Below are 28,000 nucleotides of genomic sequence, written 5' to 3' on the forward strand. Positions count from 1 at the left end.
AGGTCGTTAATTCTTCGATGGCTTTTAAAATGTCTATTTAGTCCAAATGGTGTGGTGGGTCACGTTTTCAGAAGGGCATTCATTCTGAAAAGGTGGAGCTGGTTTGAAGTTTGTATCTGGGTTTCAGGGTGGGGTGAAGGTCCCAGCCTCAACCACAACGTGGCAGGCAAACCACTCTTCATCGAAAGATTCGAGCAGCTCTGCCAGGGAGAGAACTCCAGCCATGGCGAGGTCACAGTTCAGGGTGTGCACCTTGTGTTGGCACTTGAGGATGGTTGGCTTTGATCAGTTCTTCTGTAATGGGTAAGGTACTGATCGGGTTGCTTGTGCCTTTATTCTTAGATGGTCTAGGTTTTGTCTAGGTCTAGGCATTGGCAAAACAAGACCAGGGGAAGGGAAGCCTTGCAAGACAGCCTCCGGGTCAGTCTCGCCGGAAGGGACCCTCCAAACCCAGACTGGCGGGAAGGCGGGGGGGGGGGGGGGGGGGGGCGGGGGTAGTGGACGTCGCTGGGAGCTCCGCGGCCTGCGCTGGGCAGCCCGAGGTCGAGGCCCTCCGGGTTGGGAGTGGCTGCAGCCGCGTGAGCACAGGGAGGAGCGCGGCCTTGTGGGTGTTTTGCCTTTTGTTTTTCAAGCAATTGGGATTGAGACCTGGAAACCGCGAGGGGCCCCGCTACTCCGCGCTGGGGTCGCGGGCCTCGGCGGGCGGGCGCGCGCGCGCGCACCGCGGGGCTGAGGAAACGGCGCCGCGCCGCGCTGCACTTCCGGGAGCGCGGGCGCCGCCGCCATGGCCCTGACGCCGCCGCCGGGGTCCGCGCCGGTGCCTGGCGCCGGCGGCCCCGAGGCGCAGCCCTCGCGGGGCGCGCTGCCACTCCCCACAGGTGAGTAGCGCGGGACTGGGGACGGGTTCGCGGGGGCCCCGCGCTCGTGTGTCCCGCGGGATGCGGCCCGGCCCTAGCCGCGGGGCCTCTCAGGCGGGCCGGGGCCGGCGGCGTCGCGCAGGCGTCCGCCCGTGTTGCCCGGGGAGGGGGAACGCTGTGCGGACGGCCGGTGCTGTTGGGGAGCCGCAGGGCGGTCCCCCCCCGCCCCGCGCCCCCCGGGCTGCGCGGCGCCGGGCCTCCCGGGGCCCCCGCAGCGAGCGCGCCGCTGCCTTCAGCCCGGCACAGCTCCTGGGCTGGGACCCAGGTTCCGAAGCTCGCTCCCCTGGAACATCCCTGCCGGATGGGGAAGTGGGGTGAAGACGGTGAGGTAACTTTATCCGGGCCGAGCGCTCCGGGAAGCGGAGGCTTGTTGGGAATCGTTTCCCGGGCGGCTTCGCGCCGGCAGCCGGGCGTTCGGGTGCTCGGCAGCGGCGCGGCGGTCTCGCGGCCCTCCGGGGAAGGCTCCTTCCAGCTCCGATCCTCAGCTGACACCTGGCAGCCGCTCGGAAAAGGAAGGAATGCCAAGTGAAGGCCGCCCCCCTGGAAGGAGCAGGGGAACAGAAATAAAGCAAGATGGAGTCACCGTTCGCAGCAGCCAGTTTTCAGCTCCCCCTTGTCTTTCTAACTAGAAATCTGACCCAAAGCTTCAGGCAACAAAGGAGACAGGCCCCATGAAAGGACGCGATTGCCAGCCCTTTTCATCCGACCCAGTCATTCAGACTCTTGCCCCACCCCAACTGGTAAAGACTCAGTATTTTCCGCAAAAGTAGTTTTCAGCCTCTGAAAAGTAACCCAGGCAACCGTTATCACCATGACCCACGTGGTCAAGCTAGTGGGAGAACTGTGTGGTCTCTAGAATATGTAATTTTTAGGTTATGAGCAAATGAGCTTTACGGGTTTATGGCTTTTCCCCAGTAAAACTCCTGTGTGCTAAGCCCAGGACTAGTTCCTTGCAGAATCTAATAAGCAACTGTAGTACTCAGAACCATGAAGGTACAAGGAGGGATTCCTCCGTTTGGTATTTCAGGAAATGCCTGACTAGTGATGAAATGGCTGTTCCAGGCAGAGGATAACACAAATAATAGCTTTCCATTCCAGTCACCTGTTGCTGTTAGCCCATTGCTCAAGCCAGAAACCTTAGTGCCACCCCTAGATGTCTTTCTTCCCTACACCCCATCAGTTGGGTCCTAAATTGTCTCATTTAGCACATCTGTCAGTACCACTAAGCTCAGGCCATCATCATCTGCTTGGGCTATTTTATTTACTAGCCCTTTAGCCTTTCCTATAGGCAGAGCCTGCACAGTAGCTAAAATGATTGTTAGAAAACACACCTGTCAGCCGGGCGCTGGTGGCTCACGCCTGTAATCCTAGCTACTCAGGAGGCTGAGATCTGAGGATCACGGTTCAAAGCCAGCCCGGGCAAGAGAGACCGTGAGACTCCTATCTCCAATAAACCACCAGAAAACCGGAAGTGGCGCTGTAGCTCAAGTGGTAGAGCGCTCGCCTTGAGCTGAAGAGCTTGAGGGACATCGCCCAGACCCAGAGTTCAAGCCCCACGACCGACCAAAAAAAAAGAAAGAAAACACACCTGTCATCTTATCTATTCAAGAAACAGATCTGAAGATTGTAGTTCAAAGCCAGGACAACTGGTTCTACCACTGAAGTGGGGCTCAAGTGGTAGTGCACTAGCTGTGAGTGCGAGGCACTGGGTTTAAGACCCAATACCAGCACTAAAACAAAGCACAAAAGCAGCAAAGGTTCTTTATCTCAGAACAGTCCCTTACAGTTCACTCCAAGTTCTCTCTGATTTGACTTTGTACATCTTAAAAACTCTGTCATTTGCTGTTTTATAAGCTCTCTAAGCCATCAAACCTGCCTTAGAATCTTTCTACGCTTTCGGGAAGAAGAACTCATCTCTGTGTTGTCTCATTTTCATGCTCCAGTGTTTAGGTCTGCAGTTAATATGTATCTTCGTCAATCTTGCCTACCCTCACTGGCTCCGCATTACCTCCTTTCCCACCATTGTTGAGACATTAATCTCACTGACAAAACACCATACCTTTTTTTGCCACTGGAATGAAATTGATACTCTCCTTAACACTCTTTTCTGTCTCCCTGGTGTCAAAAGTAGTGTCCTCTAAGCAGAGGAAACCAGCCTGCACAAAAACATGGGTGCTTCATGGAGGGCCTAGAGTTAAGACTGAGAAGTAGTTACAAATTTTGGCAGCATTACTAGAAAGAAATTGTAATTATGGGATTTGTGAATGTATTCCATAAGTTTTCCTCTTAACTTTTTGCAAGGGTAAGTGGTATTGGAAATTAAACCCAGAAACGTAAAAATTCTAGGCAAGCACTCTTCCTCTGACCTATACCCCCCAGATTCTGTCTCCTAGATGGGTTGCCTTCATCAGGTAGAGGACTGCAGGAGGATATGCCTTTAGAGGCCATAGTCTTAGCAATCCATTCCCAGGGAGGAAGTGGACAGAGATTGTTGGAGAGACTTAAAATTGATGTGTTGTGGGAGTTAGTCATAAATCTCAGGTTCTAGACTTGAGTTTTTGGGTTTTTTTCTATTGTGGGGCCTGAACTCTGGGCCTGGGCGCTGTCCCTCAGCTCTTCAGCTCAAGGCTAGTGCTCTACCACTTGAGTCACAGTGCCACTTCCAGCTTTTTCTGCTTATGTGGTGCTGAGGAATTGAACCCAGGGCCTCATGCATGTGAGGCAAACACTCTACCAGTGAGCCACCTTCCTAGCCCCTTGTGATTTTTTTTAAAATCTTAATTCTGTGCAACCTTTCTTGGCTACCAATTTTTTTTTGAGAATTCTATAATCCTGTTATTGTCTCAGGATAGATACACTGTTTACTCTCCTAGGATCTCAACATTTGGGAATAAAAAATTGTGAGTCGAGGAAGATCAGTGGACCAAAATGCAATTACAATAACAATCTGTTTTTAAATTGAGGAGGCAGATGATTTCTTTTGGTCCCTCCATCCCAATTTTTATTTTCTTCAGTATCTATGCCCATTCTTTCAAGTAATCATTGTCTCAAATTCTTTAACTCCTTGAGATTCTGGTTGAAATTATCTGAACCTAAACTACCATGAGGTAAATTAACATTCTAATATCCAACCTTTCTGTCCAGAAGCATGTGTTTCTCTCCATCTGTTGAGATGTGAGTTTTTGGATAACTTTGCAGCTATGTTCTTACCCTGATAAAACCTTTGCTAACAGCCCTTTGCTTCGTGTTTCTCAAATCTTCTTCCAGCATTCTTTACTCCACTCCCTATCCAGCTGATTTATATAATGTCCAGCTTAGACTCTTGGCCTTAAGCTTGCTATTGCTTCATTCTACAGTGTCCCTTTTTCCCTTTCCCTCCCTCCAAGCTATGCCTGCCCCATTCAATCCATCAGATTACTTTATGACATGTATTTTATTACCTAATCCTATTTGCCTCCTTTATTTTCAAAGCTTCTCAAAGGAACATTCTCATTTCTTCTCGCCTGTTCCTGTGCTTTTCCAGGCCTTGAAACTCAGTCTTCTAGATCTACATCTTCTGAGTAGCTGAGATTACAGATATGCGTCACCATGCCTGGCCTCACTTTGGGTACCTGGCTGATACTGTTAAGAAGTGATGTTTTTAAGCACAAATTATACTTTAGATTTCAAAGGCTGAGTACAAATGAATTAATCATATTGATTAAACACTGAAAGTCTACTTTGGGCTGAAGACAACATAAAATTAAGTTTACCTGTTTGTTTTTTGCCTCTTTAATTATGCTCCTGGAAGGTTTTCTGTGACACCTGTGGCTCACTTCATGTTTCTATGGGACAGACCTAGTCCCGACCACCCAGCATGGAGACTGGCATTCATTATGTGATCCTAAATTGTTACTGGTTACAGGTGAATTTTTAAAGGTAGCCTATTCTGAGTGGGTTTTTAACTCTCAACATTTTGTCTTGGTTAGTGGGAAACAAGGGGCTTATTAAATCTCCTCACTAAAAAGGACCCAAATGCAGAGAACTGAAATTAATCAAAAAAAATGTGAAATACTAGTTTTCAAATGTAATCTTCTGACTTCGTAAAATGAAAGAACTAATCAGAGTGAGAGAGAGAATAACAAAAAGAACTTTTAGCTTGTGCTTATAATAGCTACTCAGGAGGCTGAGATCTGAGGATTTCTGTTTCAAAGCCAGCCAGAGAAGGAAAGCCCATATGATTCTTATCTCCAATGAGCTACCAAAAAGCCCAAAGTGGAGCTGTGGCTCAAGTGGTAAAGTGCTAGCCTTGGGCAAAAAAACCTTCAAGACAGTGTCCAGGCCTGGCACCAAAAAGAGGGGCAAAAATAGGACTTCTGATTATTTGGTGGGAGTGGGGAGAGGGAGGGATCATCTCTCATAAGTATAAAACTTTCACTGTTAAGTAGTACATTTTTATTTCAAAACTAAAAGATTAAATAAGTTTATCTACTATAGAACATCAAAGGAATGAGCATTACATTGTGGGGGAAAATAATGTCAATGCATACTTGTAAACCCAGTAACAGGTGGCTCTAAACTGGCCTTCCAGCAGGTTTGTAGCTCCTTCCCTTTTCTTCCTAGCTCCTCTTCACCTCGTTTTTTTTTTCCTTTCTCCCATTTATCTCCTTTAAAAAGTATTCACTGCTATCATGTATCTTTGTTTCCTAAACAATCATAATATTGAACTAAAGCACAGTTAAGGCTAGAAGCGTGGCTTATGAGAACCATTAAGCTAATAAGCCTGAGGAGAGTTAAAACCCCAGTACTACCAAAACTTTGAGTTTTTTTGTTTGTTTTTTGCTGGTACTGGGGTTTCACAGGGCATGGGCACTGTCCTGAGCTTCATTTTTCTCAAGGCTAGTGCTTAACATTTGAACCACTGCTGTGCTTCCAACGTTTTCTGTGATTCATTGGAGAGAAGAGTCTCATGGATTTTCCTGCCTAGGCTGGCTTCAAACAAGGATCCTCAGATCTCAGCTTCCGGAGTAGTTAGGCGTGAGCCACTGGCTCCCAACTTGCCAAAACATTTTGAAGAAAGCACATTTAAATTAAAGTATGTTGCTGATTTACTTCTTTATCCTCCTAGAACTTATTTTTTAATATAATGCACCATATAGATACAATTTTGTTCTTCTACAGATAATAAATTACAGACCTGCTTCTTGAATACAACACTTTCTTGTTCATTTGTAATAACAACAGTTATTTAGAGCTTGCTCTGGAAAAGGTAGTGTTTTGAGTTTTGCTTGTATTTAAATTCTTGGTTATATTTCTTGAATAGTTTTCTGGGGCTGGGAAGGTGGCTCAGTGGTAGAGTGCTTGCCTTGCATGCATGAGGCCCTGGATTCAATTCTTCAGCACCACATAAGCAGAAAAAGCCAGAAGTGATGCTATGGCTCAAGCAGTAGAGCTCTAGCCTTGAGCTGAAGAGCTGAGGGACAGTGCCTAGGCCCAGAGTTGAGGCCCCACACCGACAAAAAAAAAAAGTTTTCTTCATTTTCATATATTTTATATGAATTTCCTTCTTCATCTACTTAACAGTATGCAAAATATGTCTTCCACTAGGATCAGCAATTTTTTTTTTTTGCCTTCCTGGAGTTGAGATTATTATAAAAGCAGAAGCCCAAGCCGGGCGCCTGTGGCTCACGCCTGTAATCCTAGCTACTCAGGAGGCTGAGATCTGAGGAGCACGGTTCAAAGCCAGCTCAGGCAGAAAAGTCCGTGCAACACTTATCTCCAATAAACCACTTGAAAACCGGAAGTGGTGCTGTGGCTCAAGCAGTAGAGCCCTTGCCTTGAGCTGAAGAGCTCAGGGACAACGCCTAAGCCCAGAATTCAAGCCCCACGACCAACAACAACAACAACAAAAAGCAGAAGCCTGCCTCCTTTGTACCTGGAGAAGTTAGTGAGATCCTGAAGTTATACTTTTGCACTTCTCACCAGGGATATTACTTATAGGTGTCTTTCAGGTTGCAGAAAAGATGGAAAAAAGGACATGTGCACTCTGCCCCAAAGATCTCGATTATAGTGTCGTGTACTTTGCACAATCAGAGAATATAGCTGCTCATGAAAATTGTTTGGTAAGTTGAAATTTGAGGGTTGGATGTGCTAGAATAGATAAGTAGTACTCTGGGGACAGTGAATCAGGAGTTTGTCGTGCCTTGGCTTTTTGAGAGAATTGAGTGGGTAGTTTACTAACTTGGAATTGTCTTAGGTCTAACTACCTTACAGTTAGGTCAGGCACACAAAGACAATGCATGATCTTCAAAAAGTTTGTTTAAAAATACTTTAATAGTAAGGTGCTGGTGGCTCCCGCCTGTAATCTTAGCTACTCAGGGCATTGAGATCTGAGAATCTCAGTTCAAAGCCAGCCTGGGCAGGAAAGTCCGTGAGGCTCTTATCTCCAATAAACCACTCAGAAAACCAGAAGTGGTGCTGTGGCTCAAGTGGTAGAGTGTTAGCCTTGAGCTGAAGAGCTCAGGACAGTGCCCAGGCCCAGAGTTCAAGCCCCACAACCAACAAAAAAAAAAAAAACTTTTAATAAAATACATCAGATGTAACATACAGACATAATTTTTGTCAAATTAATTTTAAAATTTCAGAGTAAGTTTATGTTGATAAGTTAGCTCTGAATCATAATTACAAAATGTTATATTAACCTATTTTCCTGTGAGTGAGCATTTAGGTTTTTCCAGATTTCTTTCTTCGACTACCAAGTTATGACCTTCTTCTCTAGCTATCCTTACAGATGAGAATCTCCCTGGTCTAAGTGGATAACTAAGTGCAGAATTGCTGGGCACGGGCAGGAAGCATAGGCACTCAGTAACTTGGCCAAATTACTCTCAAAAGCAATGTGCCAAATTCACTTCCATGGTTATTTTTTTTCTTGATCCTTTTCTTGCCAAGACTTGGTATTATTAGATTTAGATTTTTTTCCTCTCTGATTGATGTGGCAGTGGTATTTTGTTTTCATTTTTATTCCCTGATTACTGGGTTTGTCTATCAATTTGTATGCTTATTTGCCATTCTGGCTTTTGCTTCTGTGTTATGTGCGTAGGATTTTGCTTTGACATGTTGGTTTTGCTTGTAGGTATTTATGTAAAATAGATACTAATGTTTTATAATACATGTCGGCTTTTTAATTTTATTTTAGGGTTTTCTTTTGGAACTTGTTATATTTTTTGCTTTATAACTTGTGAGGTTTTCTTCCTTTAAATTCTGTACTATGATTCTTTTTCCCCATAATCTTAAATTTTTTCACTTAGTTTCTTTTTATGTATGTCATGTTTTGAAATTGTGTTGTAAACATTGTATTACGAGTCTTTGTGTGGACATATGCTTTTCTCTTGGGGAAACATCTAAAAGTAGATGTATTTATTTGGGGGAGACCGGAGGCATGGCCCAAGTGGTAGAGTGCTTAACAGGCATGCAGCCCTGAGTTCAATCCCTAGTACCACCAAAAAAGAAAAGCAGGGAGAGGAAAGGACAGGAGAGGATAGGAGGGAAGGGAGAAATTATTGAAAGTTGAATACAGTGGTGTACAACTATAGTCCTGGCTATTTGGGAAGCCCAGGCAAGAGGACTGCTTGAACCTGTAAGTTAGTCTCTTGTGGTTTTAATTTGCATGAGGGCCATTGAGCTTAAGCATCTTTTTATGTTCTTATTCACCATTTATGAATCTTTTATGATATAACGCTCTCCCCCTTCCCCATGGGTGGTGCTGGATATCAAACATAGGGCCTAGTACATGTTAAGCAAATGGTCTACCATTGAGCTCCAATCCCCACTCTTGCCCATTTTTAATAAAATTGTTTGCCTTATTGAGCTAAGTTTCTCCTACCTTCTGGTATAAGCCTTGTCATATATATAGTAGGCCCTTGTTATCCATGCTTTCAGAGAGATGACCATAGAGGAGAAACCACAATGCTCAGGATGCATAGAGTTCAGTACTGTACTGTGAACGTTTGATTGATTTTTCTCATATGCCACTCAGTGTCCACTAAAGATACACTGCCCTTCAACACATCTAAGTTTTTACTTTAAGCACATTTGAGACAGATGGGGCAGGAAATGTGGCCTAGTGGTAGAGTACTTGGCTAGCATGCATGAGGCCCTAGGTTCTACTCAGTATCACATAAACAAAAAATAAATTAATAAAAGAAAAATAACCATTAATTTTTTTTTTAAGGCAGAGAAATAGTTCACACACAATTTAAACATGTGGCAATGTGAGTCTGGCTGAGAGCTCTGAACCAACGGGGCTGCCTAACACATAAAATTTTGGTTGTTGGGTTTTTTTAGTTGTTGTAGTATTGGGGTATGAACTCATATTTGCTAGGCAAGTGCTGTATCACTTAAGCCACACCTCTTGTCTGGAATTTTGCTGGTTGATTGGAGATTGACTCTCAACTTTTTTGCCTGGGCTGTCTTTAAACCCAAGTACTCCAAGTCTCAGCCCTCCTAACTAGCTAGGATTGCAGACATGAGCCACTCATATACAGCTATTTTTTAATAGGATCTCTCATTTCTTTCCAAGGCTAGCCTGGACCACAATCCTCCTGTTTAATCCTCACATGTAGCTGAGATAATGGATATACACCAACATAGCAAGATTTTTATTGGTTGAGATGGAGGTCTCATTAATTTTTTGCCTGAGCTGGCCTTGTATCATGATCCCCAGTCTCCGTCTCCCATGGAGTTGAATTACAAGCATGAGCTAGTGACCCCAATGTGATTTTGTGTGCACACACACATGTGCATGCATGCTGGTCTTGGGTCTTGAACTCAGGGCCAGGGTGCTATCCCTGTGCTAATTTTGCACAAGGCTAACACTCCACCACATGAGCCACTTCTGGCTTATTAAAGTTTTATTGGTGATAAAAGTCTCCAGACTTCTCTGCATGTACTGGCTTCAAACCACAGTCCTCAGATCTCAGCCTCTTATGAAGCTAGGATTTTACAGGCATGAGCCACCAGCATCCAGCCAAGAGGACATTCTTTTTTTTTTTTTTAAATAAGTTTTTTATTGTGAAAATACTGTACAGAGGGGTTACAATTACATGAGCAAGGTAATGAGTACATTTCTTATCCAGCATTGTTGCTTCTTTTGCCTTTCCCCTACCATCCCGTCCCTCCCACCTCAATTACACCCCCATCCTCCAGCCCCACCCCCCTTCCAAAGAGGACATTCTTGAGAGCTTCCCAGGTCTAGTTTTTAGTACCATGAAATGCCTAATAACCTACTGTAAACCCCCTTGTGTGTGGGCTGGCTTAAGTTTTCAATGTGCCACTTAAAACCAAAGAATCCAGCTGACCTCAACTTCTCAACTGAAGATCAATTACCATACATATACTAAAATGATAAAGGGCATGAAAAGAGCATTTTAGTGATATTTGCATAGACAGATTTCTTATAAAAAGCAGAAACCATGATGACAAAGTTGGACTTTTGTTTTTTTAGCAAAAAAGCTCAGGGACAGCACTCAAACCTTGAGTTCAAGCCCCAAGACCAGCACCAAAAAGTTTTATAAAAACAAAACCGAAAATCCCTTCTCCAACCCTTACTTTGCTTTTCTTTCTTTGCAGACTGGCTTGCTCTGACTATATGGCTTCAGCTATTGTTCAGAGCCTATTCTACTTTCCTAGAATAGGAAGTCAGAGTGGCCCAGCTTGCAATCAGGGGCTGCTTGGGTCCAATTAGTCATGGCAGGTGAGAGAATAAAACATGGCTGGGGATGAGGGTCACTCACAGAGAACACTGGGTGGTCTGCCCCTACACTTTGAGGTGGTCACTATTCTTCCCCAGTTCATTTTCCATTCCTGGTAAGTACTTCTTGGTAGTATTTTCTGGCTTTTAGCTTTCAGTATTATTTTTTTAAAAAATTTTATGCATACTCTGGGGTTTTTTTCTACCTGCAGCTGTATTCTTCAGCACTTGTGGAATGTGAGGATCATGATCCAGTTAATGATGATAGAAATTTTGATGTGGAATCAGTAAAGAAAGAAATCCAGAGAGGAAGAAAGCTGGTAAGTAGAAATGATTTCATTACTCACACAGACAACCTTCTGAATACCAAGGAGCACAATCAAAAGACATTCTGATTGATAAGCTCGAGGTAGAAAAGAATCTTGGGGAGCTGACCATTGGAAATTTACAGAAATGATGTTCAACTGAACGCTGACTATGTTAATATAAACTACCATACCTTATCCACAAAGATGACTTAGAATGCAGGTGGGTGTTAAGTGGAAGAAATCCCAACTCAGACTAGCATTACCAAAAAAAGGAGGCATATCTTCTCACTTCATCAGGAAACACCAGCTTCAGTGGCTTGATGTTATCAAGGAACACTGGTTCTGCTCCCACTCCCCTCACCTCTACTCCCTAATGTAAGCTGCTCCCCTTGCAAGTATACAGGGCTGTAGGCAGCAACTGCACCAAGTTCCCTTGTTCATAGCCAGCACAAGACAGGTCATCTGCAAAACTGGAATAAGAGGCCTCTGGAGTCTAATTTGGTTGCTCCCCTCTTTGTGTACTAGCTGTGGAAAGTGGTTGTAACTAGTCAAGATTCCCTTTGGAGCTAAGGTCATAAGGGAGCTATACAGGAAGGAAGAGGGTTTACTACAGGTTTCCTCTGTAAAAGGCTGGTCACCGTTTAGCAAACGGGACAAGTGTGAGTGCCCTGTGCCCTGATCATAACCTCAGTAAGGTCCATGACCAGGGACAAACATGTATGTAGTCTTTGCAAGGTGCTGACATCTGTAGCATCCTGCAGATGATATTACTCCTTGTCAGCTTCCCCTCTAAATAGCAGATAGACCTCAACTGAGAGAATTTTTTTTTTTTAATTGTTGGTCATGAGGCTTGAACTCAGGGCTTGGGCACTGTTCCTGAGCATTTTTTGCTCAAGGCTAGCACTCTTCCACTTTAAGCCACAACACCACTTCTGATCTTCTGATTGTTAATTGGAGATAAGAGTCTCACAGACTTTCCTGCTTGGGCTGGCTTCAAACTGTAATCCTCAGATCTCAGCCTCCTGAGTAGCTAGGATTACAGGTGTGAGCCACCAGAATTATTATATAAAGATTATATTTATATGCTCTTTGAGAATTAACTGGATTTGAGAGAGGTTAAGTAGATATAATTTTTAAAAGACATTAATTCTATAATTATATGTTGCCCACATATAAAGAACCCAGGTTGCAGAATAACAATGGTTGACTAGAGGTCTAATGTTCAGAAAGAAGTGGGTATGCCTCAAGCTTCCCTACTAGGAAGCTTGGGGACACACTGGAAATGAAGGATGTAAAGTCCCCTAAAGTAATGTTTAGCTAGGGGCTCACAAGTGTTTCTGAGCCTGTGGGTCTGTGGGCAGACATGGTGCACCGCCCATAGGTCAGTGAATGGAGTTTCTGTATAGGTAAAGTACCTTAACAGGGTGGGGGAGCAAGGTAGAAAGGAAGATGGGAAAGCAATTCCAGAGAGAAGGGGACATAGATGTGCAAAAGTGGGAAGCAAGAAAGAATAGGGCACATGTGTAAGCATGTGACTTCATAATGTCTGTTCTTTCACTGATTTGCTGGACTTTTTCATGAGGTATATTGTCACTGATGAAACCATTCCTTTGTTGGTAAATAATGACTATTCTGGCTCTTTACTATAACAAATAATGCTGCAGCAAACATTCTGTATATCTGTTCTGGGCCTATTTTGGGTATTTGTATTTGGGTATTTGTAGTGCAGATGTCTAGAAGTTTGGATTTCTGGGTGAAGAGAATTCCATTTTAATCTGTTGAACTGCTGACAAACTGTCCCCTAGAAAGGAGCCAATTTTGCTCCTGTGCAGTGACTGGAAGAGTGGCAGAAATGAGTATCACTGCTCTTAATTGCTCAGCTCCTTGATGGTAGGAGACTGGGCACGGTTTCTGTGCAGCTTTCCCAGCTTCTCAGCTGCTCACCATCCCTCTACATTGGGCCCCTCCACCCCCAATCCCATGCCTACCACCACAGACCCTCTTCAGACACCCAGCCTCCTGCTCCCTCCACTCACATGGTCTACTTCCTCACACACTGAGCAAAACCAGCCATGGGTACCCCACCTGGCAACTGTCAACATATACTCAAATGGCTCAGGCCCTTGAGCAGGTGAACCTCACCATGTGTTGACTGACCTATGGCTCAGTAACAACCCCCAACAGAGCTATTACTTTTCCCAGGAATGTTTGCTGTACCTCCACATTGACCTTTCTAATCTCCCTGAAACCTCTCCCCAGCCCAACCTCCCAGCCCCAAGCTAATGCCTCTTTTCTTTGTTAACTTCTCAAGCTGTATTCATCATATTGTCCACACTTTACAGTTTGAACTATCCCCTTTTGCCTTCTGGAAACACACTCCAGGTATTATCTCCTACCTTTTGGCCACTTCTTCCCAGATGCCTTGGCTGCTTTCTTCTCTGTTCAACCTCTGAGATTTGGGGTGACACAAGGTTGTGTTGGGCTTCTTTCTGGATTGAACCTCCTTCCTGAGTGGGGCCATCTAGTTCTCAGGCTTAATTATCATCCACTTACCAGGAAGTCTATTTGCATCTCCAGCTCTGCCCCAGAATTTGAGACTACTAACCTGATAGATCTCCATGGATAAATAAAATATCTGATGTTGAAGAGGCTGATGAAAAACACAATTCATCCCCCTCCATCCAGACCTGCACCTAATTTACTCCAGTAAACAGCACTACAGAAATCTAAGAGTTCACTTTTCCTCATCACCTCTCTGCCCAATAACAGCACTTCAACAATGCCTCATGATATATCTTGCACTCTCCATCCACTTGTTTCAACATCACTAATCCACCCCAGTGAATGAACTAATCTAGTTCTTGGCAGTAGCTGAAGACTGTGATATTTGCCGTTTCTCTCTTGCCATCTGTACCCAGCTCACTCATCCCTACCAGTTCATTCTCCACAGTGTCAGAATGATCTCTTAAAAAATACTGATCATAGCTGGGCGCTGGTGGCTCACGCCTGTAAGCCTAGCTACTCAGGAGGCTGAGATCTGAGGATCACGGTTCAAAGCCAGCCCGGGCAGGAAAGTCCGTGAGACTCTTATCTCCAATAAACCACTAAAAAGCAGAAGTGGTGTTGTGGCTCAAGCGGTAGAGCGCTCGCCTTGAGCTGAAGAGCGGAGGGACAGCCCCCAAGCCCATAGTTCAAGACCCATGACCAACCAAAAAAAAAGAAAAAAAAATACTGATCATGTTTGGGGCTACTGGCTCACATAACTACTCAGAAGGCTGAGATCTGAGGGTCATAAACCATAAGTGGAGCTGTGGCTCAAGTGGTAGAGCACTAATCTTGAGTAAAATAACTTAGGGACAGCAACAGGGCCAGCACAAATAGATCATGTGCCCCTTGCACACAGACAAAACTCAATATTTTCTTATCATGCTTATAAACACTACCTCAAATGGCCCTTACCTCACTGTTCTGGTAATAGAAGCCATCCTTCTTTTGTCAATGGGAGAGACTCATTCTTGTCATAAGGACTTAAGGGCTTCTGCTTAGAATAGCTTTGTCCCTGCTTTTTTGCTTGCTACAAGCTCTTATGCATACCTCCATCACCACCATAGGTTTTGATACTTTACTGACCACTCAGTTTCAATAGTAACACAATAACATTGTTGCTTTTCTTTTCCTATGCCAGTACTGGGGTTTGAACTCAAGTCCTGGGCACTGTCCCTTAGCTTTTACACTAGCATTATGCCACTTGAGCCATAGCTCCACTTCCAGTTTTTTGTTGGTTAATTAGAGATAAGACTCTCATAGAAAAATGTATATACAAAATCCAGAACACCAGAATCAAATACAGTGACGAGAGGTTGTACAGTGGGGGAAGAACATACAAAGAAAAAAAATCATAGTACATTATAAGTACATTAAAAAGAACAGTATTTGATTCCGGTGTCCTTTATCTTGTATATACATTTTTCTAATCTGGGGAGGGGAAGGGAAATAACAAAATGCTGAAATAAGGATACACGATAACCCACTGTAACAATGAGATGTACAAGATGGTGTGTTGAAAACGAATTTCACAACTTTGTGGGTGGGAGGTGGGGGGTTGAGGGGTTGGGAGAAGGGAGGGAGGAGTTGGGGAGGTGGGGAGGAAAGGGATAGTAGGGGGGTTCACTATTTTGCTCATAACTGTACCCCTTCTGTACAGTATCTTTATAATAAAAATATATATATTAAAAAAAAAACTCAGACTTCCCTGTCCAGGCTGGCTTCAAACTGTGATCTTCAGATTTCAACTTGGACTTTAGGAATGAGCCACCAGTTTTTCTGAGACTTGTGGGTTTTTATTTTTGCTCATAGTGCTGAGGATCCAACACAGATCCTTGCACATTCTAGGCATATGCTTTACCACTGAGCTACGCCCCTGATCTGCTATGAGAAGATTTTGGGTGGATGAGTTCGTTTTTTTGAGTTTTGGGTGTGGGGTTTTTGTTTTGTTTTGTTTTTTTGGGGGGGAGGGGGGGCAGGGATTGTGCTGGTCCTGAGAGCCTGGGTGCTGTCACTGAGCTTCTTTACTCAAGGCTAGCACTCTACCACTTGAGCTATAGCTCTACTTATGGCTTTGTCTTTTTGTTTTTTTTTTTTTGTCGGTCATGGGGCTTGAACTCTGGGCCTGGGCGCTGTCCCTCAGCTCTTCAGCTCAAGGCGAGCGCTCTACCACTTGAGCTACTGCGCCACTTCCGGTTTTCTAGTGGTTTATTGGAGATAGGAGTCTCATGGTCTTTCCTGCCCGGGCTGGCTTTGAACCGCGATCCTGAGATCTCAGCATCCTGAGTAGCTAGGATTACAGGCGTGAGCCACCGGCGCCCAGCATCTTTTTTTTTTTTTTTAAGGGGGTGCTTAATTGAAAACTCTCACAGACTTTCCTGCCTGGGCTAGCTTCACCCAGGGCCTTCTGCATACTAGGCAAGCTCTTTTTTTCTCCTTGGCTTAAAACTTGATCCTCAGTTTCTTAGCTGGCCTTAAGGCATTCACTACCATACTCAGCTCGGTCATCTGAATCTTAATCTTTTCAGTATGTTACATTTTTCCTTAAATTTATTTTTATTTATTGTTTTGCTGGTCGTGGGGCCTGATCTCTGGGCCTATGCTCTGTCCCTCAGCTCTTCAGCTCAAGGCTAGGACCCTACCACTTAAGCCACAGCACCACTTCTGGCTTTTTCTGCTTATGTGGTGCTGAGGAATCAAACCCAGGGCCTCATGCATGCAAGGCAAGAACTCTACCACTGAGGCATCTTCCCAGCCCCAATTTAAAATTTTTCGCGTTACCTGTCACCATGAAAATGGAAGTTGAAAATTTGTACTGATATATGTCCATATCTTCTTTAAGGCTTCTAATTTCCTGTCTCCCTTACATAACCCTCCTTTATCTCAATACTGTATTTAAAAAAAAAAAAATCCTAGGGTTGGGAATGTGGCTTAGTGGTAGAATGCTTGCTTGCCTAGCATGCATGAAACCCTGGGTTCAATCCCTAGTACCACATAAACAGAAAAGGCCAGAAGTGCCCAGGTCCTAGACAAAACAAAACCTTAAGGTTTTTTTGTTGTTGTTTTATATCATCAGATCTTTCATCTATATATTAATACATGCATTAGGAGATAGCAATCTAACCTTTTCTTCCTATGTACAATACATATCTAGTCGGTCATACCTCAGATTAAAAATAACTTCATCTATGCTACAATTTGGAATTCTACCTTTGTCTTTTTTATGGGGGGGGAGGGTGTCCAGTCGTGGGGCCTAAACTCTGGGCCTGGGCACTGTCCCTCAGCTCTTCAGCTCAAGGCTAGCGCTCTACCACTTGAACCACAGCACCACTTCTGGCTTTCTTTTTGCTTATGTGGTGCTGAGGAATCAAACCCAGGGCCTCATGCATGCAAGGCAAGCGCTCTACCACTGAGCCACCTTCCCAGCCCCATCTACCTTTGTCTTAAACTTAGTCTCACCTACCTTTTGGTCTTCTTTATATGTGTGCTTATGCCTACTTTGGAGTATTAGGTGAGTTGTCTGTCTCCAAGGTGTTCTCATGCCTATCTCCATATCACTCTGCCAGGGTGTGATGCCTAGTCATCCTTGATCACACGTGGGTACTCTGAATGAGCTAAGTTTCTGTGGCCATACAGTGTCTTCCTAACCATCTCTATACTACCTTGGTATATAAAATACTAGACAGACAAAAACAAGGCATCCAATAAGCTAAACTAAGAAAACACTGTTGGGGGGGGGGGGCATGTTTTTTTGGTCGGTCATTGGGGCTCAACTCAAGGCTAGGACCCTACCACTTAAGCCACAGCTCCACTTCTGGCTTATGTGGTGCTGAGAAATCGAACCCAGGGTCTCATGCACTCTACCACTGAGCCAACTTCCCAGCCCCAAAACACTGTTCTTACTCAGTTGTGGTTTTGTGTTCTTTGTTTTTTCCCCATTGGACCTACTCCAGTAGATTCCCTTTGCTTCATCCCACATTATCCTCAACTCCATAGGGGAGCCTGAGGTGACAAGGGGAAGCGACTGCAAGGTCTCAAAGCTCTTACGGACATAAACCCTTGATGCTCTTGCCTTGGCTTAGTGTCTCCAGCAGAACCTTTGCCTAAAGCTGGAGAAGTTTTCCAGAGACTTTTAGAAATATCTTTGAAATGGGTTTTCTGAAACAAAATATTTTGTTTTTTAATCGGATCATTACAAAATGGTCCATGCCAAGCATTCCAGTCAGCTGAGGTTTTGTTGAAATGAGTGTACCACGGGTAGAATTTTGCTGGTAATGTCCACAATGAAAAATAAAGGGCTTCTAGCTTAAGTAACATTTAGATAACTTTCCACTTTAACAATGATTTTTTAAAAGGGCTTACCCAATAAAATCTATTTTTCTGTAGAAATGCACACTTTGTGGTAAAAGAGGAGCCACCGTGGGGTGTGATTTAAAATCCTGTAACAAGAATTACCACTTTTTCTGTGCCAAGATGGATGATGCATTTCCACAAGCTAATGGAGCTCAAGGAACATACAAGTATGTAATACCACAGTTTTAAAACTACATTTGAGGGATTGGGATAAGGAATGTTAAAAGACGTGTGTGTCTCTGTGTGTCTGTCTGTGACTGTCAGTACTGGGCTTGAACTCAGGGCTCTCACTTGGCTTTTTCTGCTCATGTTGGCACTCTAGTACTTGACAAATGACTCCAGTTCTGGCTTTTTGATGGCTGACTGGAGATAAGAGTACCTCAGATTTGTCTGCCTAGACTAGCTTCAAATCACAGATCTCAGCCTCCTGGGTTAACTAGGATTACAGGTGTGAGCCACCATTGCCCAAGGAAAGGAAACCTTCTATAGATTAATTATGTAAATGATTTTCATGTGAGAAGGTGGCTTGGGTGATGTCCAGTTAGTGATCTCACACCACTCTCAATACATCAGGAAGAAAATAACGCAAGGTTTTGTTTGATTTTTAAAGTTTTCCTGCATCCTGTCCTTCCAAGTAGAAAGACTCACTTGCATAATGGCATGAAGGATCTATAGGGTAAACAAGAGGCAGGGACTGGGGCTGGGAAGGTGGCTCAGTGGTAGAGCACTTGCCTTGTATGCCTGAGGCCCTGGGTTCAATTCCTCAGCACCACATAAGCAGAAAATAAAAGCCGGAAGTGACACTGTGGCTCAAGTGGTAGAGCGCTAGCCTTGAGCTGAGGGACAGTGCCCAGGCCCAGAGTTCAGGCCCCATGACTGGACCCAAAAAAAAAAAAAAAAGAAGAGGCAGGACTGTCAAGCCTTTTGTTGTTGTTGTTGTTGGCTGTGGGGCTTGAATCTGAGCCTGGTCACTGTCCCTGAGCTCTTCAACTCAAGGCAAGCACTCTACCATATGAGCCACAGCATCACTTCCGGTTTTCTGGTGGTTAATTGGAGATAAAGGTCTCACAGACTTTCTGCCCAGGAGCTTTGAACCATGATCCTCAGATCTCAGCACTCTGAGTAGCTAGGATTACAGGCATGAGCCACCGGCCAAGCTGTCAAGCCTTTCTTATATGCTATGGGTAGGCCTTTGCTTCTACACAGCCATAGGCTCTTGCTGCACCCCTCCCACCTTCTGTGTGAAGTAGATACAATGGCAAGAAACAGCTACTTGGGGGGAAAAAATGCTTCATACCACAACATGCCGAGTAATAGAAAAGTGTATTTGTGTGTATGTCTGTGTGTCTGTGTCCTAGGCTCCAACTCAAGGCCTGGGCACTGTCCCTGAGCATTTTTGCTCAAGGCTGGCACTCTACCACTTACTCCACAGCTCCACTTTAGCTTTTTGGTGGTTAACTGGAGATAGGGTCTCAGGGAGTTTAGGGGTCTCAGGGAGTTTCCTGTCTTTGAACTGTGGTTCTCAGTTCTAAGCCCTGAGTAACTAAGATTATAGGCATAAACTAATAGAGTGCAGCAGTATTTTTTTAAATATGACTTTTGTACAATTTGGGGGGGGGGGTCAATCATGGGGGGCTTGAACTCTGAGTGTGGGTGCTGTCCCTGAGCTCTTCAGCTCAAGGCAAGCGCTCTACCACTTGAGCCACAGTGCTATTTCCGATTTTCTGGTGGTTAATTGGAGATACAGGTCTCATGGACTATTCTGCCCAGGCTGGCTTTGAATCGAGATCCTCAGATCTCAAGTCTCCTGAGTAGCTAGGATTACAGGTGTGAGCTACCAGCATCCAGCTACAATTCTTAAAATTACTTAATTCCAGAAACTGAACTTCTCCCATACTGGGCATATATTTCTGTAAACAAGTGTTCCAGGTACTATCTTAATTAACTTGTTTAGTAACTATTCTGCCAGGCATATTCTAATAGCTTTGCAAATGTTAATCCTCATAGCAGATCACAGGGGAAGATTCTATTATGCCCTGCACAGACTGAGGCACTAAACCAGTAACTTGTCCTCAGGTCTCACGGTTGATAAGTGGCAAAGCTGGTGTCAGAACCTGAGACCCTGCTTTTCACCCCACATCATCTCTAGGCTTGATCTATTTATATTTTTAATAGCCTACCATTCGAAGAAATTTGCAGGTTTATTTTAAATCAGATTTTGAGCAAGTCCCTTAAATATTTTGTTGCTTGAGGTATTAGAAAAGTAAATACGTTAACTTTGTACTGCACTTTTTTTTTTAAAGGAGAGGGGACCGTACTGAGGTTTGGAACTCAGGGCCCCTTGCTTGCAAGGCAGAAGTTGTACTGCTCAGCCATGTCGCTAGCCCTTTTGCTGCACTGTTTTGTTTTTTTTTTGGTAAAGATACTGTACAGAGAGGTTACAGTTACATGAGTAAGGTAATGAGCACATTTTCTATGGAGCATTGTTACCCCTCCTTTCTTTTTCCCCTACTATCTTATCCCTCCCCAACTCTTCCCTCCTCTCCAGAGTTGTAAAGTTCCTTTTCAACATTGGGTCTTGTACATCTCATTGTTATAATAGGTCAACCTGTATCCTTGTTTCAGCATTGTTATTTCCTTTCCCCTCCTCAAATTAGAAAAATGTATATCCAAGCTGCAGGGCACCGGAATCAAATATGGTGACAACAGGGGTTAGACAGACAAAAGAAACAAAAAAATCACATAGTGCATTAAAAACAGCAACAAAGAAAAAAAATCTCGTGCCCATATCTTGCGGTTCATTTTGCTTCTATGGTTGTCTTCTATGGTTATATATACATATATATACATATATATATACATATATATATGGTTATATATACATGCTTGTCTGGTAGGATTATCCTAGATGTATACTAGTTACTGCAAATAAGAGAAACCATGGGACCTATTTTTGAGATGGAATTGTTTCCTACCCAGGGAAGTTCCTGAACTCAGATCCTCCTGTTTTATGCTTCTCCTATAGCAGAAATTATAGACACACACACCACTATGCCCAGCTTCCTCACTTGAGAGATAGTCTAGAGAGCTTCTTGAGGGCTGGGCCAAGACCTACAATTCTGATCTGATACTCCCAATTAGCTAAGATTACAAGCATCAGCCATCATATCCCGCTTTCTCTTTTTGTATTTCTAAGAAATTAATGGGCTGTTATATTACCACAACCTCACTTTTTGTTACTTTCCTTCACAAGTTATTTTACTATGACTTGTGCAGTGACTTTTAACAAAACATCTGCTGTATTTTTAAGTTAGAAAAAATGTACTAATCATATACTGGAACTCAATGGAATTAGATATTTGTGTATTTTTTAAACTGAATTAAACACTGGATTGCCTGCCATACATAAGACCCCTTGCTGGTACTGTAAACCTGATAACTTCTGAGGACCTTCAGAAACACATGGCAGGACAGGAGCCTGGGTTTGTGAAAGGAGTTAGACCTTGAGTTGAGAACTGTTGGCATGGGGGATGCGTGGGCCATGGTGGCTCATCCTAATATTTTCTACACTTTTGTTTGCCTAAGGTTTGAACTCAAGGCTTCATGCTGCTAGGTGGGCTCTCTTACCACTGATCCACATTGTGGGGGGGTTGGTTTTTTCAGTGTAGCGTGTCTGAGGACAACTCATCTGAATCAGTATCACTCTTTCATTATTTCTCCTTCATCTCTCCCAACCCCATCATCCCCTCAATTTCCCTAGTTCCATTTTCACATATATTCATACCTGCATTCTCCTACCCTTCCTCTTAGTCTACTCCCTTCTCTTTGGCCTCATACCCCACACTATACACCCCAAATTCCCATTCCTAGTATCCATTTTGTTAGACTCTTAAGTTAGTGTACATATACATATGACCCTGTGTATATATTTACTTATATATATATTTATAATTTAGATCTAACTTCCTATTATGAGGAAAAAAAAATATGTCCTCGGTGTGAGCATGACTGAACTGTTTTCTAGGTGTATCCATTCCTCTGCAAATAACATAATATCCTTCTTGATACATGAGTACAACTCTGTGTGTGTGTGTGCGTGCATGTGGGGGGAAGTAAGGGGGAGTATCATTTTCTTGATGCACTGAAGGTCATCTGGACTGTTTCCATAACTTGTCTATGGTAAGTAGTTCAGCAGTGAACATGGTGGTGCAAGTACCTTTCCTGTATCCTAACCTGTAATCCTGATATAGATATAGAGATAGAGATATAGCTGGGTCATAAGATAGGCTCTGTTTAGTTTTTTGAGGCATCTCCAAACTGCCTTCACAATGGTTGCACTAGTTTACACTCCGACCAGTAGTATTAGGGCTCCTTTTCCCTGTGGTTTTTTTTTGTTTGTTTTTGCATTTTTGGCTTTATTTCTGTATGTGTGTGATCCACCTATTTTAGATATCCCATCATAGCTAGGATAACACGTGCGCATCTAGCAAGTCTTGCTCTCTTGATGAGAACAGGTCTCATGAACTTTTCTGCCTGAGCTGGGCACAGTCCTCGAAACCTCAGCCTCCCAAGCAGCCAAAATTACAGGTGTTGGCAAATGACAAGGCTCAGAGGCCCTAGACCCAAAGAGAGATTAGTTTTGAATTGGGGATTGCTGAGAAAGTGCATGGAGGAGTAGGCATTACCTATGTTCCCACAGATGAGGAGAGTGCTGCATTATTTTGTCATACTGGGGCTGGAACTTAGGCTCTTGAATTTGACACGTGCTTTACTGCTTGAGAGCATACCCCCCAGTCTTTAAGTGTTTGTTAAGACAGGGCTTCACAATTTTGCCCAGGCTAGCCTTGTACCATTGGACCAAGATCCTCCTATCTTCACCTCCCAAGTATCTGGTTCCAAATACATTTGGCCTTTTTGTCTTTATGTAGTCAGATGTCACTACTATATAGGAACATTACTAGTTACTATATAGGAACATTACTAGTTCATATATGTGAACTAGTAATATTTACTCAGCATTCACACCTTCAAAGAACACAGTCATCATCTGTGGCTCAGAGAGCATAGAAGACATCTGACAGCCTCACTTGCCCTTGATGTACAACTGTAATCCCAACACTCAGGGAAACTAAGGCAGAAAGATCACAGGTTCAAGATCAGCCTGAGCTACATGAGATCCTGTCTCAAAAAGAAATTATAAATACATTTAGAGTGAAAAACAGTACCTTTTTAAATACATTTGAAAACTGTAAATTAACCATTTTTTGAAATTGCACAATTTCAGGTTGTTTTGCCAACAACATGCCCCGAAACCATCTACCATCACTCAAAGTGGTAAGTTTCTAAAATCTCATAACTAAAGAAATAGTTTGAAGCCTGGTGCCCGTTGCTCACCCCTATAATCCTAGCTACTCAGGAGACTGAGATCTGAGGATTGCAGTTCAAAGCCAGCCTGAGCAGGAATATCCGTGAGACCCTTATCTCCAGTAAACCACCAGAAAACCAGAAGTGGCACTGTGGCTCCAGTGGTACAGCAGTTGCCTTGAGCTGAAGAGCTCAGTGATGGCGCCCAGACCCAGAGTTCAAGCCCCATGATCAAAAAAAAGCAGTTCATTTTCTTAGCATTGTTTAAGACATCATTTTTTTTTTTAGTTGAAAGTTTATATAATTGTAGCAATGTGCTAGCTACTCAGGAGGCTGAGATATAAGGACTGTGATCCAAAGCCAACTGGGCAGGGAAGTCCATGAGACTCATTAACCACCAAAAAGCCAGAAGTGGAGCTATGGCTGGGGAAGTGGTAAAGTGTCAGTCTTGAGCAGAAAAGCTTAGGAACATGCCTAGGCCTTGAATTCAAGCCCCAGGACTGTTACCCCAAAAAAAGCCAGAAGTAGAGCTGTTATAACAACTTTTGACCTGTTTTTTATTTTATGTAAACAGTAATTTTCCTTTTTAGTATCCCAATTCAAAATGCTTTTTTTATTGTGAAAATACTGTACAGAGGGGTTACAATTACATGGGCAAGATAATGAGCCAAAGTGATTTCTATTTTTAGCTAATCATTCAAGAGTAAAAAGAAAAAGAGGAAGAAAGAAACGTCTTTCAACAGGCATTCATGTACTGGTAATGTGACTTCATTTTCTTATAGCTGTAAATATATTCAGTCCATTAGTTTCTGAGCTTCAGGTAGAAGGAACTTTCTTTAGACCACTAGAGTAGATGGCATGCTGACTGAACCTGACCTTATAGATGTTCAAGTCCTAATCAGGCTGAGGATGTGGGGGGCCTCCTTACACAAGCTCATCTGGTTTCTAGATGATGTGTAACGTGAAAATATTGTTTGAAATCCCCAACACTTTGATACATCATCTCATATAAACCAGAAACCTCCATGCTGTGCTGTTTGAGACATTTCTTGGCCATGTGCAGCATACGCCAGGATTAAGTCTAGGAGTTCAAGGCAAGACTCCTCCCACCCCCATCTCAAAAATAAAAGAGGTGTTGCTCAAATGCCTCCAGATGCATTTTCTAATTTTCCATAGTTTAATGTCAGCAGTAAAATCCATGTAATCTTGATTGTTCTTCCTTTTAGCCACCTGAGACAATGAACAGATTCGAAAGACAAATGAAGGAAGACTCCAGCAGCCACACAGGTTTGCTCAGTGACAGCTATAACATGGCCTCCAGTGCTTGTAAAAATGTTCACCCGTGTATTTCAAAGTTGGTTTCCCACTTTATCTTCTAGGTGTGTAGTAATTAATAGTGTAAATGCTATACCTATCACCTCTATTTGAACCCTCACCATATCAGAAAACCTGGGCTAGAATGGCCATTGCTTCTCAGTGTGAGGAGACAATATCTCCTTAATAAGGAAGCAGCGAGCTTTGCCTAACTCAATGCAGTGAGGGGTCAGCTCATGCCATGCCAGGCCGGTCATGGGAAAGAAAGCAGACATCCCATAACACAGAATGTTATATCGTCTCAAAGACTTGAGGCTAATTTTAGAAAATCCTCTTTAATTCATAGTATTGTAAGCCAAGAAAAATCTTATTTCTAATGGGAATGCATGCACTTACTAGAAAAGGCAAGGAGGGTGTTTTTTGTGCTAGTCCATGGATCATGTTCATCTACTGGACAAAGTGAAAAAGTAATCAAGAAGTAATGTGAGTAGCTGCCAACAGACAGACCATGTCCTTATAAAAATGTTTCCCTCATAGATGCACTCTCCAAAGTTCCTTTTCTTAAAAAATGTAAGGAAGCAGGACTCCTTAATGACTTATTTGAAGAAATGTTGGACAAACTTCATGTTATTCAAGAAAAGCTCATGGATGAAACCACTTCGGAATCAGGTACTGAAAGCCCTATTTCTAAGATACACAATCTCATTCTTTAGTAACTGCTCAGATCTACTGTCTACCACAAATCAAAAGGATACAATTAATTCACAAGCTCAGCAATTTAGCCACAGCACCCTGAGCCCCAGAGGAGCACACAGTTGAGTGGGTTTCTGGAGCTGGATTCAGCCATCTAGTGTTCCACCCAACCCTGTGCACTTTCTGTTGATCCATGTTAGGTTACAGTTCTGAGATGATTAAATGCTATTCCTTAACCAAGCAAATGTCTATAATGTTATAGAAAGTTTGGTTTCAATATGAACTTAAAACTCTTAGGGGATCTGAAGTTCCACTTACAGTGTATAAGCCAGGCACAGTAGTATACACTGCAGTCCTAGCTACTTGGGAGGTAGAGATGGGAAGAATCATTTCAGCCAAAAAAGTGAGAACCTTCCCCCCATCTCAACAAACAAGCCAGGTATGGTGGTACAAACTTGTAATCCTAACTACTCAGGAGGATAGCAGTTCAACGCTGGCCCTGGCTAAAAAAGCACACGGCCCTGAGTTCAAACCCCATAGCTACCTATATACTATATGAACTTATTATCTATGCTATATGAACTTAACAGCCTACATTGTAGGTGACAATCTGTTCTATACAACAAAACCTCATTCATCCTTTCATTTGCTTATTTTCTGACTAACAGGCACTTGTGAAGCTTGCAGGTGCCTCTAAATCTACACAGAACATTCCTTCTTCATCCCATTGCTGTAGTACCTGCCCTCCTATCTGTACCTTCCAGAGTTGGAGTTTTGTGACATTCCTGCCTACTACATTTACATGAAAATTAATACCGAAAATGTGTTTCTTCCTCTAGACTATGAAGAAATTGGGACTTCACTTTTTGACTGTAGACTCTTTGAAGACACATTTGTAAATTTGCAAGCAGGTATGAATTATAATAGCATAGACACATTTGTCATAAATAGCTTAGACACATTACTTGAAACAGTATAATGCTACTTGGGTGATCAAGTTAAATCATTTTAGAATGTTCCTTGTTCTATTAAATTTTTTAAGGCCCATTATAAAACAGATATAGAAGGGAAAATATATAAAGGTGTGCACACACAGGAGAGCTCCACATAGAGGAACAGCACTTGTTTGGGGAGTAGGTGAACTGCATTAATTTTTGCATGATAATTTTTGTATAAAATAACATCCATTTATTTAATCCTTTCAACACTGAAAATGTAAAGATTATAATTCTGACCTGTCCTCTCTCAAAGCTGCCACACACAACTGGGCTCTGAGTCATTTGAGATAGCATCTTGCTCTTTAACCCAGGCCCTGATCACAGGTGTATGTACCTCACTACACCTAGTGTTTAGTTTTTGGTAAATAGCCTTTGAAGTCTTCTAAAAAGCATTATTTTGTACCGGACTTTCTTATGAAAATGACTAGTTTTGGAGCATGTCATACATATTGTAGATGAGCTTGGTGGTGGAACCACACTAGAGAACCAGCTCACTATATACTTAATCTCAACTGCCTGCACTTATTCTCATTATTTTGAGGCTTAAAAAAATTCCATGGCCAGGTTGGCTTAAGTGGTAGAGCACAAGCCTTGAGCAAAAAAAGCACAGGGACAGTATGCATGCTCTGAGCTCAAGACCAACATACACACAATTCCACTGCCACTGAGTATTAGTCATGTCTGAGGCCCAATTACAGTATTTTCTTGCTAGGTTCCTACGACGCAAACCTTTGTTTTTAAACATTAAAGAGCGCTTGTGTAACATTAAAATTCGGGTGCATTTTTCCTAGTGCTGGGGCTTGAACTCTGGGCCTTGGCTCTGTCCCTGAGCTTCTTTTGCCCAAGGCTAGTGCTCTAGCACTTGAGTCACAGTGCCACTTCCAGCTTTTTCTAAGTAATTTATTGGAGATAACAGTGTCACATACTTTCCTGCCTGGTCTGGCTTCAGACAGTGCTAATCTCAGCCTCCTGAGTAGCTAAGATTACAGATAAAGTCACTGGCGCCCAACTGTTCAAGTACATTTTTACTACATTTCTCCATGTCCTTAATATTCTAGCGCCATTCTCTACAACTATCAAGTAGATGAAAGTGATTTGTTCTGCTATGAATGTATACAGAATACTAAATTACTGGCTTTGTGTGATTCAAAGAAGGGGAAGCAAGGCACAATGTACCAGCTCCTATTCACAAGACGCTAGTTGTTTCACGTGAACAAGTATCTTAGCTTGTGCACCTGTGACTGAGAGGCAAGAAATAGCTCATGATTTCTAACTGTACTATTCAATCATCTAAATGGCTCTATTTCTTACCAAAGCAATAGAAAACAAAATCCAAGAAACCGAAGAAAAACGACAGCAGCTGAAGGAAGAGATTGAAGTTCTACAAGACTTACAGCATAACTTGTGCTCTTTTCAAGAAAACAGAGACCTCAGGTCAAGTTCTACTTCAGTATCATCCCTGTGTCCCTAAGGATCATCTGTGCACAACTAAGAGGTGACACTGCCAGCAGACCAAGTACTGGAAATTCGCCTGTGAAAGCCACAAAGCTCTAAGACTGAGCCCTAATTCTTATGAGCCTAAAACTGTGATTCCCCAGTGTGTCCCTTTATCCATTCTTGCTGATTGACATTACATGTCTGACTGAATGTCATGTCACTTCTACCTCTTCGCCAATGACACCCTTTATATTTAAAATTCTGTGTGGCTTCCTGCTGGTGCTCCTACACCCCCACAATCCTTTTTTTTTTGGGGGGGGGGGGGTCCAGTCCTGGGGCCTGAAC

At 43.1% G+C, this 28,000-nt stretch overlaps 1 protein-coding gene across 3 annotated transcripts; it reads left to right on the top strand.

Annotated features, from left to right (window-relative positions):
• The first annotated feature begins 218 nt into the window (after window positions 1-218).
• Phf11 (PHD finger protein 11) lies at window positions 219-27,984 on the top strand. Of its 3 annotated transcripts, none has more exons than XM_042685718.1 (10): window positions 219-303; window positions 6,897-7,018; window positions 10,857-10,964; window positions 17,883-18,016; window positions 23,134-23,183; window positions 23,903-23,970; window positions 24,440-24,500; window positions 25,065-25,196; window positions 26,060-26,131; window positions 27,535-27,984. In XM_042685718.1, the coding sequence occupies exons 1-10, from the start codon at window positions 300-302 to the stop codon at window positions 27,687-27,689; spliced, it is 906 nt and encodes a 301-aa protein (XP_042541652.1). In that variant the 5' UTR covers window positions 219-299; the 3' UTR covers window positions 27,690-27,984. The 3 variants fall into 3 exon arrangements, with proteins under 3 accessions (XP_042541652.1, XP_042541654.1, XP_042541653.1); XM_042685720.1 differs by lacking the exon at window positions 219-303 and adding an exon at window positions 786-878; XM_042685719.1 differs by lacking the exon at window positions 219-303 and adding an exon at window positions 813-878 and having other exon boundaries at window positions 6,908-7,018.
• Window positions 27,985-28,000: the final 16 nt, after the last annotated feature.

The sequence above is a fragment of the Dipodomys spectabilis genome, unplaced genomic scaffold (assembly GCF_019054845.1).
Source record: "Dipodomys spectabilis isolate Male_0828 unplaced genomic scaffold, ASM1905484v1 ptg000095l, whole genome shotgun sequence".
Classification (NCBI taxonomy): domain Eukaryota; kingdom Metazoa; phylum Chordata; class Mammalia; order Rodentia; family Heteromyidae; genus Dipodomys; species Dipodomys spectabilis.